Source organism: Conger conger, chromosome 9 (genome assembly GCF_963514075.1).
Source record: "Conger conger chromosome 9, fConCon1.1, whole genome shotgun sequence".
NCBI classification, from domain to species: Eukaryota; Metazoa; Chordata; class Actinopteri; order Anguilliformes; family Congridae; genus Conger; species Conger conger.
The window spans coordinates 20,691,897-20,704,362 of NC_083768.1; the positions used below are offsets into that span (position 1 = coordinate 20,691,897).

General features: G+C 44.2%; 1 protein-coding gene across 1 annotated transcript in view; it reads right to left on the reverse strand.

The window, feature by feature from the left end:
* Nucleotides 1-2,440: 2,440 nt before the first annotated feature.
* Nucleotides 2,441-12,466, reverse strand: part of col16a1 (collagen, type XVI, alpha 1) — a 71,640-nt gene continuing 61,614 nt past the window's right edge. The window contains exons 52-71 of the mRNA XM_061255940.1: nt 12,269-12,322; nt 11,988-12,032; nt 11,681-11,734; nt 11,222-11,257; nt 11,052-11,114; nt 10,767-10,838; nt 10,500-10,553; nt 10,363-10,407; nt 9,697-9,741; nt 9,450-9,503; nt 9,258-9,311; nt 9,083-9,133; nt 8,904-8,993; nt 8,534-8,569; nt 8,083-8,127; nt 7,276-7,470; nt 6,118-6,181; nt 5,231-5,404; nt 4,929-5,006; nt 2,441-4,665 (exon numbers count right to left, since the gene is read on the reverse strand). Of these exons, the coding sequence (XP_061111924.1) occupies nt 4,466-4,665; nt 4,929-5,006; nt 5,231-5,404; nt 6,118-6,181; nt 7,276-7,470; nt 8,083-8,127; nt 8,534-8,569; nt 8,904-8,993; nt 9,083-9,133; nt 9,258-9,311; nt 9,450-9,503; nt 9,697-9,741; nt 10,363-10,407; nt 10,500-10,553; nt 10,767-10,838; nt 11,052-11,114; nt 11,222-11,257; nt 11,681-11,734; nt 11,988-12,032; nt 12,269-12,322 (1,509 nt within the window). The 3' untranslated portion in view covers nt 2,441-4,465. The remainder of the gene's footprint in view (nt 4,666-4,928; nt 5,007-5,230; nt 5,405-6,117; nt 6,182-7,275; nt 7,471-8,082; nt 8,128-8,533; nt 8,570-8,903; nt 8,994-9,082; nt 9,134-9,257; nt 9,312-9,449; nt 9,504-9,696; nt 9,742-10,362; nt 10,408-10,499; nt 10,554-10,766; nt 10,839-11,051; nt 11,115-11,221; nt 11,258-11,680; nt 11,735-11,987; nt 12,033-12,268; nt 12,323-12,466) is intronic.

Genomic DNA, 12,466 nt, shown 5'->3' on the forward strand with positions numbered 1-12,466 from the left:
GGCTAGGGGTTCCTCAACCCCCAGGGAGAGAGTCAGTAAAACGAACAAGAGAGAGAGACTGGTGCACACTCCTTCCCTCTAATGGTCACCACCTACAAGGGAGTGGGGAAGTCCACCGTGACTGACGTCAGACCCTGAAACCAAGGCCTGGTCTGGGGATAGATGCAGCATTGTTTTAACGATTCAGCATGAACATATTACTATACATCTGTTTCCCATGAGACTTCAAGTCAGGGGTGTCAAACTACCTGCCTTGAACTAGGTAACTAGGTGCCACAGTGTCTGTTGGTTTTTGTGGTGTGCTTTCAATCATCTGCCAATTAAGGCCTGGAGAACAAGGTGCGTGGATTCTTTGGCCAGTCAGTGAGTTGAATGAACCACTGGTGCCGAGAGCACCCTGAAAACCAGCAGACACTGCAGCTCTCCAGGACTGGAGTTTGACAACTGTGCTTTAAGGTCTGTGGTTGACGGTTTGCGACGCCAGTCACTGTGAACTTGTCCCCTCCCCCCAATTCAGAAAGACACCATCATCAGTGACATCATTGATGACATCATCAACTGGAACCCTAGACTGTGAGAACTGAAGAGACTATACTTCCAACTATTGATGCTTTTTGTTTATATTGTGGTCACTTTACAATTGTATTTTAGTTTTTGTCTTAAGGATTAAACATGATTTTTATATCAGGAAAGTTGAACTTACCCCAACCTCAAGACAAATCATTTGCATGTATGACAGCAATATGACCAATAAAACTTTAAAGTACGAACCCCTATTCCACACTCCATTGTAAGATCTATGGTTAATTATCCAAGAGGCAATAGACATAGCTCTTGTGGAAAAACTTCTTTATTTTCTTTGGTTTGTACATTGCCACCTATTTTTACAATGTTTAAATTACAAACTAATTAACTCCTTTACTGCGTCCTCTTGTTGCCTAGCAATTACATGTTCTGATGTGTTCTGACATTCTCATTTCTCATAATTCAGTACTGTAAATCTTTGTAAATGTATGTTGATTTTATATTAAATGGGTGAGTTTATAGGCTGAGAAAAATAAACAGAAAAACCTTAGTGTTAATGAACCTAATCAGCTCTCATTCTCCAAGCCTGCAGTACAGAGCAGACTGCTTTTCAACCGATCAGAAACCAAAGCAAAGCCACTGTCATCCCACATTGAAAACCAGAGGAAAACTGATTACTTTCATTAACAGAAACTATTTATTGACCTTTTTTTGGTTCAACTGTAAAGACCTTATTGTTTTTCCGGTTGTTCAGCGCAACCTAATTCAATAAAGAGGATCGTTTTGTAAACGTGAATGTTCTTCTGTATCATCTAGAAAATCTCAGTCAGAAAAAGAATCGTTTCAGGTCTGCACCCATTCACCCTTTCTTTCATCCCTCCCGCTCTCTGTGTAATAAAATTTTCTCCGTGCCTGTATGGATGCCCCATATTTGTTGGATATTTTTTTGATCAGAAAAATACAGAAATCACTTGGACCTGCAGTGGAGGGAACCTAGAACAGCTAGTTTTTTTAACTCCTCCACAGACTCACTGATATTTATATCACAGTAGCTCATCGTGATCGCCGAGTCTACAGCAGTAGTCACATCGAGACACTATAAACATCAGTGAATCTCTGCATCTGGAAGGTTGTAACTGCACAACTACAAGGAAAATTGAACTTTTTGCTTCATTGTAATAATCCATCGCACAGCCTATTTTCTGTGGATATAACTATTGATGGTGGTAATATGGTTGTTATATGGAAAAGCCATACCTTGGAAAATCACCTTCCACTCCCACTCTCCATCTTGCTGTGTCTTATTCATTCATGTTTGGCTATTAAGAGGAATTACCTTTACACAGTCATTGATTGCCTGTCTCCATTTCAATATTTCACATAATTACTGACAACTAATTTTTATGGTTGTGAATTGCAAGTAACTATCACTGCCATGTTTTACTCTACTACATCATTTAGAATATGTGCACAAACACCAGGTGGCTAAACAGTTGCCACAAAACATATACCCAGTGACTTCCAAACCAATACATTTGAGTAGATGACCTGCTTTGTCATTTGCACCTGATTTGATAAACCTGCAGCTAGACTCAACTGGGCCATTTTGTCACAGCCATGGTTAGTGTTGGGAAAGGAATGGTGAAGAGCACGCACTGCTACAACACTGAGGTGATGGAATCTTTTCTCCACACCGAGGAACTGACATACCTGCAAAGCTTACGGGGTGCAGTGACGCTAAGAACAATAGACTGCAGAGGAGAGGCGCTGTGGCACTGACGGCAGTCCTTCCCAACAGCCGTCTTCATCTCCGCACTCCTCCGCCGTCTTCCTCTCCTCTCCGCACGCCTCTCTGCAGCACGGTGGGAGAGCAATGGCAGACCCTTCATCGCATAATGAGACACAGACTCCAAACTGCTTCAAAATGTTTATTTGCTTTTTTGGTTTCCATAAAAAAAAAATCTCTTTGTGCATGATGGCTTTCACGTGACTGACAAACAAAGACACAGTGAAAGGAAAGAGGAAGAGAGGAGTGTGGTTTCTCAGAGATGGTTTCCTGCAACAGCGGGAGCTAGGGAGGTGTGTGGGGGTCCACAGGCATGGTAAAATATACCGGGTTAGGATGGAGGCTGAGGACCAGCCGTACCGCACAAATGAAGAGGACAAATTGCTCCCTTTTGAAAATAGCATGGTGGCGAGATGCATAGATTACAGTGACACAGGGTTACAGTACATCAAAAAAAGCAGCAGCAGGCCTAATAAGAGAATAGATAAAGTGCTGATAAAATACACTGAGCTGCAAAAGCACGGTAATATCGGAATGATCATTAACAACATTGCTGACTCCACAGACAGCATTTCAGGAGATGAAAGCAACAAAGCTCTCTTACAATATTCCTAATGTGGGCAGATAGAAAAGACATAGCGCTTAAGAACCGGTCGCCGAACGGCAAGCTAAGAAACCGCACCGCTGTCAGTTGAAGGAGATGGGAGTGAAGACTTTGCTGATGGAAGTTTGTGTGTTTTGTGTGTGAGAGGCGCATGCCAAACGAAGCATTTCAAGTTTAAATATGCGAACCCGAGGGTTAGGAATACAAGCAGAAAATGAGAGCTTAGCACCAAGATATCGAAGTTCAGATAGAAATCACTGAAATGTCTATCAAAATATCTGTTTGAGCTTGATTTTCAAAAATAAAACCCCCAAAAACAATAAACGACAAGCAGACCAAAAATATTTTCCCTCTCCCTATGGAACTGAAAATTTATATAGCCATACTACAAAATGCACAGATTTTTTCTTCTTATTATTTTTTTTACAGATAAATAATTCAGAATTTTAAATCATTTTCTTGAATGAACCATGGTTGTGGGCTAAAACAAGAAAGACATTAATGAACATAAGGACTGCCATGCTGTTGCTGATTAAAATCATATAAAAAGCAGATATATATAAATATAAATATGTACAACAACAAACCCTAAAATAAATGGGCATATTCAAATATTCAATATGGTTGTATTCAAATCAAACACTTGCATCAAACACTTGTCCTATAACTACTGTGGCCATGACATTCTTTGTGGAATTAAACAGGAAGGAAAATACCTCTACTGTGAGTGGTTCTGAAAAATAGTTATAATTTTGGCTTGCTTTTTAGAAATGGCCAATTCAGTTGGGAGGGGGAGGGGCACCTGAGATTAAAAATCGAGCCCAAGACAATATTGCTAACAGTACAAGGTGAGCTGCCTAATAGAACAGGGAAAGGCCTCAACATTCTCCACCTTTTTACAGCCCTGGAGTGGTAAACCTACAATAAAAATTTTCAAAGGCAAGGTTTTTTTTTCCTTTCTTTTTCTGGGACAGAAATAAGGGCTGTCAAGTCCCGGTGGAAAAATAAACAAAAAAGATCGTAAAAGCAGAGAACACAAAAAACAAGAACTTTTGGGTGGCAGGGGTACTCGGGGTAAAGAAAGTCGGGGAAAGAGAGAGTTCGCTCAGGGAACCAAACCATTTCCCAAGATTTACCACTCCCCCTGCTCCTCCACAGCATCCAGCATAGGGGCTTAGGGGCCAGGGGACTGACCATCTCCAGGAACAAACTTTGTGGGGGAAAAAAAAAAACAGCGTGCGCATCCTTTTTACTCCTCAAGCGGTGTGACTCCAGGTCTTTCACACACTCTGTGTATTATCCAGGAAAAGGGTGGGGATTATAGGATTATGTGGAATGGGAGTGTTTTCTGAGAACATCTACTTCCAACTTTAGTTCCTGTGAGTGTGCCTGTGTGAGTGAGCGTGTCTGAGGGTCAGGTACAGTGGACTATGATATCCGGGGTAAAACAGAGGCCAGGTTTGGTTTAGGTTTTGTCATAAATCGTGCTGCTTCAGCCTTGGAAAGGCGGTGGTCCTTGCGTCTCTCCCTCCCCTTCTCTGCCTCCCTCGCTAGTACATGGGGCCCTTCATTTGGGGCCCCTTGGGGTTGTACTCAGCGGGGATACCACTGAAGCAGTCTGAGGGGTTACAATGACCCTGCTTCCCCGGTGATCCTGAGGATCCAGGAGGGCCTGGGATTCCGGGTACTCCCTGCTGTCCTACCGGACCAGGTGGACCCATCTTCCCATAGCCTGGAGATCCTGGCATACCTGAGGGTGTGGAGAAAGGTAGAGACAATGAGAGAGATGGCGGGATGAAGAGGGGATGGAATTTGAGAGATGGAACCAGGAGTCCGAGAGAAACAGATAAGAGGTAAAAGGGTAAGAACAAAGTATGAGGAGGTGGAAACAAAGCAAAGGATGCACAGATGGAAGAGATGAATGTGGGTAAAAAAAATAAAGGGGAGGAGATTTCCACCATCTTCCTTTCTACATTTTAAGGAAACTAATGGCTGCTCCTCAAAGACTCTTACCTGGAGCTCCGGGTGGGCCGCTGTCACCCATCTCACCAATGCCCTTATCCCCCTTATCTCCCTTTGCACCAGGACCACCTGTGGGGAGAACCATGAGCATTACAGAGGCATCACACAACCCACAACCACTGGAAGTGTTCGCTGGAGATAAGTCAGACCAGTCATTTCCCAGTCCTGGACACAGGCCACAGAGTGGGGATTAGCCTTCTCACCTGTATTTAAACAGGCATTCCCTTCTCTTGGGGGATCAGATGCTGGGATGATGCTGTGAGAGAGAGAGTGATCCAGCTTTGATTACTTACCAGGTGGCCCCATGGGTCCCTGTCGCCCCTCTCTCCCGATCTGTCCTGGCATGCCTGGCATCCCAGCAGGCCCTTGTCTGCCAGGGGTTCCGTCCTTGCCGGGGGGACCGGGCCGGCCGGGAGCCGAAACCTCCACGGGCGTGTGCATGCGGGACATGTAGTACGCCATGCGCTCTGAGGGAGACAAAGTCATGTCATTGGCCCATTTAATATGAGAAGAGCTTAAAAGAAGAAGAGCCACAGGGGCAGTTGGTTTTTAGTTAGTTAGTTAGTGAGAAAGTAAGCAAGTAGGTAAGTAAGTAAAATTTCATTTATATAGTACTTTTCAAAAGATGGAGTGCTTTACATAATAAGAAATATACGCATACATACACATATAACAAAAAGCAAGTATAAAAGTGCTTCACATAATGAATTTTGCATTTGTGTTGACTTGCCTCACCTGGGTGTATTTCACAAAGCAGGATTACTGAGTTAGCCAGATAACTGCGCTGAGTAAAACCCAGAACAGCTTTTTTCTTCAGTCCATGTTCCAGATTTGGACGACGTCCAGGTTTTTCTCAGTGCAATTATCCAGGTAACTCAGTAATCCTGCTTTGTGGAACAGGCCACTGGTCTCCTAGGATCCTGCTCTCATTTAAGCCCTCTATAACATAACCACTAAAAAGGTTTATGAATTTCTTACAGGCCGCTGCTAGCATAAGACCAGCACATCTACTGCAGCATCCAATAGGACAATAAACCCCATAACTCTGTTCTGTTCTGAGGACAGGCAAATCTGTAGAAATATAAACTCATATTGAGTTTATTTTCTGTATGAAAGAAATGTGGAGTGTGGATGTGGTGGTTCAAGCAATACCAACAGATTGAGCGTGGGCTATGCTCACCATCAAAGATCTTTATGACCTGCTGTCGGATGAAGCTCTTGATTTCATCGTAGTTGACCACTGCCTGTTAAGCAAGTGGAATGACAAGATCACAACTGCTGAAATAGACTTGCCAAACAAGTACACGTATCAGAGAGAAGGTTATTCATTAAGGATGTAATGGTTCTGAAACTGAAACATAAAACATAAATTGCTATTTATTAAAAGTCTACTCTCTAAACAGACCCAGCTGCCTTTTCTAAATCAGGCTCCATCTCATAAGCAATGGATATATAATAATGATGAATGGATGAATACAAAATCGATGAGATGTCACTCAAATATACAAATTAACATACGATATCATCGAGCAGCACTGGTATATGATATCTTTCTGTGCAGTGAGGAAAAGTTGGCAATACTGGCACCGTTTCACTAAAATGGCTAATGAAAAATGTCCACAGCTGGAGACGTTGATCACAGAGAGCAACCCTGAGCTGACAAATTTTTGCATTCTCATTTTCTGAAAAAGAACATTAAGCTCAATTGAAGCCATTCATAAATGCACGCTTTGTAACGGAGCACACCAGCTCAGCACAGCACAGCTCCTCAGTGTGAATGTTCTCTTTGTTCTTAATTGCTATTTCATTAGGTTTCTGTTTTCTTTAAATAATACAAAATATAAGAAGCAGCTATTTTTATCAACGTTAAATAAGATCCATAAATGTACTTTATGTTTCAATTATAGCTGATTTCAAAGACACATTAATTCACTTGAATTTGTGAATTGGCCCAATTTGTAAAGAAAATAGCATTTAAAAAGAAAAACGAACCATGGCTTAAAAATTGAGATTTCAATCTATGAATGTGGAGGAGCATTGCGCCCGTGTTATTAATAATATCCCTTTAAAACAACAAAAAAATTTAGAACACAAACACAAATAATTCATGCACACTCATTTTAAAAGGCGTGTGTGGTTCTCAGTTTAAAGCCAATTCCTCCATTATTTAGTCATTGCGCACACCCACACGACTTCCACACTGAGTGAAAATGTCCGCACAGTTTGCTCTGTGGGAGTAATTCCATGCAGCACTCCACCACGTAAGCCTCGGTAAGCGCTGGATTTATGCAGCACTCCTCAGTAAGCGCTCCATTAGCGATGGGAGGGCCACACTCACATCTGTCCCAGGCGTTCCCGGCTGTCCAGAAGTTCCGGCTGGACCGGGCTGTCCCGGAGTCCCCCTCTCCCCACGGGGTCCGGCCGGGCCCATCATGGCCACGCCCGTGTCCTTGGAGGAGTACCCGCCGCCAGAAGGGCCAGGGCGTCCCCGCTCCCCAGCGGGGCCCCTCTGTCCTTGGGCCCCTGCCTCACCCTGTGCGATAACAACACTTTCACAACGTCTTCAAAGGAAACGAGCTGTTTGTTCTACACTATACAACAGTTACAGTAGTTCCGACCATGCGATCTGGCTTGGCGAGACCAAACATCTACGTTTATGTTCTGTTGATTAATTGTATCAGCGTTACATAACCTAGCGACACTACAGAAGAGCTCCAGTCTGTCGTTAATACGGCATAAGTTTGAACCTGAGTTACTGTATCGTTCTTTAAGTTTGAAGGTAAGTTCAAAGTCGTGGCTTACCTTGAGATAATGTCACTGCTGTGCTGATCTACGGCAAATGCAGCACAGCAGTGACAGTATCTCACGGTAAGTCATTCCTTCATATATATTATTGCATAAGCATTAAGCATCATCTGAGGCTGCAACATCTGGCTGTCCTCAGTTCAGGGTTCCATAGCTTTAGGCTACAGCAGGGAATGTTCAGCATTCCTTGAGAGCACATCATCAATCCGTAAGATCCCCATGTTACCTCTCGCCCTTTGTTTTCAAGGTCTGCACCTTGAAGGAGTGCCCAAAATGGGCGACTGGCGAGACTGGTGTTACCCTTAGTTTGAAGAAACGAAGGGCATCTGGTGCCACTTACCTTCTGTCCTTGCTGACCATTGTTTCCTGGAAGTCCAGGAGCTCCCTATACACGGACACGCAGTGGGAAAGAGACAGGTAGAAAAGTGAGAGAAAGAGATATGAGTGAGAGAAAGAGATATTCATTATGTAGGTGAACTCTACACAGTGGTACTAGCAGAACACAGAATACCACATTATATTGTCGGTTTAGTTCAGCACTACCACAGCTGTCATTCACACATTTCCACTTGCTGAGATGTTATTAATCCATTTATGAACAACAGAAGGTCTCACAATAAGCAGCAACTCATAATTTGCCCTCGCTTTTCACCACACTTTTCACAAGGAGCATCACTTCCTCAAATTGTTGGCTGGTGGGAGTGTAGGGTGGGGCTGAGCTGGGCCTCCACACCTGGCAGCGACATGCATATAACCATCCATCCCCACACCCAGACGAGGCCGATACTCACATCTTTCCCCGGGGCTCCATCTGTACCTGGTTCTCCCTAGAAGACAGAGGAGAGAATTCACCCTTGTGTGCTTTATCACCTGCCCACACACTTTGCAGGTTCTAAGGAGGTGCGAGCGTCACCACAGTGACTATTACAATTACCACACCGTCTACACTGAGGCAGAGTCACAATGACCCCACAGGAGAATGTTGAACCGCATATAAATCGCTGAACAGGCTGCCCTTTGGTTGTCCAGAAGCATTATGTATGGTTCTGTGAATCTCCTGTGACAAACCAGAAGTGAATACGATTTTCTGACCCTCTCTAATGTGTTACAGCTGCACACAGCCCTGTTGAAGTGTAGAGGACTTCAGGTTCGGGGACTGACCAGTAGTCCTGGATGCCCTGGAGCTCCAGGAGGGCCACCCATCCCTGGCAGTCCTCTGTCTCCAGCCTGACCCTTGTCCCCCTTCACGCCCTACGGACAGACAGGCAGACTGGCGTTAAGCAGGAGTCAGACAGGCGAGCTGCACTTGTGGCAGTTGTGTGCCGATGGCTACTTCTTACCACTCCCGGGGGTCCTGCAGGGCCTGGAGACCCAGGAGGTCCTGAAGCTCCCTGAAGCAAAAACAACACAGGTGCATTTACAGTGACCATAAGAAAATATTAACACGAAGCTATGATGTGCATGTTGATATGGAGATACCAGGCACATGGATGCTGAGACAGAGGATGTACTCACAAGGTGTCCTGGGGGTCCAGGCCGGCCCTGAGGTCCAGGGGTTCCAGGGTCTCCCTAAAAACATGGGTCAGAGAGTGAGTTGGGTAAAATAATCGAGTGAGTAATCAGCCTATCACAGAGAAGATTCTGCAGGTCCCATCAATGGTGCAACATGTCCACGGCCCATTACCCAATCAGAATGCAAGGACTTACATCCATTCCAGGTCGGCCTATCTTCCCTTGTGGGCCCTGAGGACCAAGGTCTCCCTAGAGGGGTGGATGGGGTGGGGGGGGGACAATAAGATGGACCATAATACTTTTATCAATACATAGATTATTACATATGATTTACAGGACAACTCAGATCTAAATGCCACCTCTGATACAGTACCATGCATTCTTGTTTGTGTGTATTCTGTCTGCATTATTTAAATTGAAGTAGTTTGGTCAATCAACTAACCTTCTGTCCTGGGAAGCCAACATGTCCGGTTTTTCCTTTGAAACCCTAGGGAGACAGTACAACAGGGTTATTCACACTTAAAAGCACTGGGTCAGATCAGAAGGTGGCACACACAGTAGGTACAGTGGAGTCCAAGACCACATTGAAAACCTAGGATGTTTTTTTTCATGTAATCGGTGAAATAAACAGAAATGTTTACGATTTTGAAAAAAATAGGACAAATTTAATCACTTCAAAACTTTGCAAGAACTACTTGAAGACCAAAGAAAAGCAAGGAGTGCTCAACCCCATTGAATATGGGGGCACTTGAAGACTGACAAAAGCGAAGCATTCAGTAAAATAAGACAATGCGCTTTGGAACATTGTCAAAAAATGCTGGGATAACATGAATCATCATGTGCATACAAGTGCATACAAGCCTGAGTGCACATTGCCATTAAAGAAAAAGGTGGAAATACCAAATACTAAGAAATTCTGAAATTAATGTAATCTTTTCAATGATTTGTTTCAACACAAATTGTTATGCTGGTGATATGAAAAATGAAAAATGTTGTATTAAATTATAAAAGAATGCAAAATAGAAGCATTTTCACTCGCGCTCTGAGTCTTTTGGACCCCACTGTACGTGTGCTCAGATGAAGCTGAACAGGAGTGTTGTCTGCATACCGGGATTCCTCTGGGTCCAGCTGGGCCAGGTGGACCAGTTTCTCCCTGAGAGAGAAGATGTGTGTAAGACCAGGTCTGCCCCATATTAAGAACACACATAATGACGGCTGTAAGTTTTCACCAGGCGCTGTTCTTACCCGGACTCCTGGCTTTCCATCTTTTCCATCCAATCCCTCCATCCCAGGAGGTCCCTGTGCACATAAACACACACACATGCACAGACACACACACACACACACACACACACACAAACCAAGAAAATATATATTTGAATGCCAATAACAATCCATTGGTAAACACCACCCAAATTATCCAGAATCTTTCCGACAGAATCAACCATTACTGCAAAAAAATAACCCCAAAGAAATAGCTCCAGGACAATTATGTTGAGGCTCAACTCTTACCGGCATGCCAGGAGAACCAGGTGATCCGGGGGGCCCTGTGGGCCCCTGGGAGCCTCGCTGGCCCTCGCTGCCCTACAGCAGGCCAGAGACAAAGCAGGTCAGAGACACTCCCAGCACATTTAAACCTAACTTAGAGATGGAGTTCAGCACTTCCACACAATCATAGCAACCACAGTATTTTGTCTACTGCAAGTGCTTAATTCTGGAGGACTATTCATGAGCTTTGAACAAAATCCACACTTTTGAGAATTCAAGCAGACAAGCAGATGGTCAGGGTGGACTTGCCTTCTCAGCTTTCGGTCCTGGAGGCCCTGGGGAACCCGCCTTGCCTGCGAAACCAGGGGGACCCTGTAAACACATCCCACTAATTACACAACCCGACAAACAACAAAGTCTGCAAGAAATACCGCCAGCAATACCACAGATGGAAGAAGTACTCGTCTTTGATTACTCACAGGTTGTCCTGGAAATCCTGGTTGTCCTTGGAAACCCTAAATGCACAAGATGACACGTCGCAAGTCAAAAGCATCCTGCCTTGTAACAGCGGGGGGAAATATCAAAGCTCCAGGAAAAGAAAGAGACAAGCAGTCGGGGATTCACAGGTGTACATGCGTGTGATGTCACACATCTTCACATATTCAGCTTGCCATCTTCAGCTTCTGAAGGCTTTGAGGTTACTGTGAACTGTGATCTACTGAATAATTCAGCTGTTTGGTGAACGAGAGATTAAATACACAGATACAGTAGCACATTCAGCCTAATGGTATTAAAGCAAGTATAGAGTAACAAGTAGATGTGAAAGACACTTGTTACAGTATCTTATATCTTTTTGTTCAGGCTTCAGGCTTCAACTAATTATAGCTTGATTGACAGAAATTTAAAGTGACAATTGCAATTAGTTTGACTGCTCTTACCGGCTCTCCCTTTTGTCCAGTGGGTCCTGCCACGCCTGCTTCACCTTTGAGTCCCTGGGTACAGACGAAGAAACGTCTTTAACCAGGAACTTGTTGAACAACACCAGTGCGGGGGCATGGAAAGAGACACACTTATGGCTGTGTGACACCAACGAAAAGTACCAAATTCCCACTGAGGATGGTTGGTGGTGAAATTGAATACTGATAATGACCGTGGAGACTGACTTCTTCAGATGCCAAGAGAATTACCCTGCGTGCAATAGCGAGAATGTGATTGTATTGAATGCAAGCGGAAAGGCACACTCACTGCAGGACCTGAAGAGCCCGGATACCCAGGGGCTCCCGCGGGTCCCTGTAGACCATAAAGGAAGAAAGAGTTCAACAGTATGGCCAGGTGCCTTCAGCATACTGATGGCCCACAAAGGCACAGACAAATACCTACAGTAATGTAACAAAAACAGCATTGATGCCGATTTGTAACATAACTATTACTAGAGCTGTAGCACAACACAACATGTTTTGTCATAGTCCGTTTTGCTAACTCTGAGGTACTTTGAGGTTCTGTGGTTGTTCGAATACGGTCCTTACCGACTCTCCTTTCTGTCCAGCATTGCCCGGGTTACCTCTCTCACCCTTCAGTCCCTGTTAGAGGAAATCAATCAATTAATCAACCAACCAAACAGTCAACAAATCAAACAATTCAGCAAGCATCAAATTGGTCAATGGTCATCTATAAACAGTGAATCAACTGAACAGAAGTTACAGCACTGCATCCAAACGTACCTT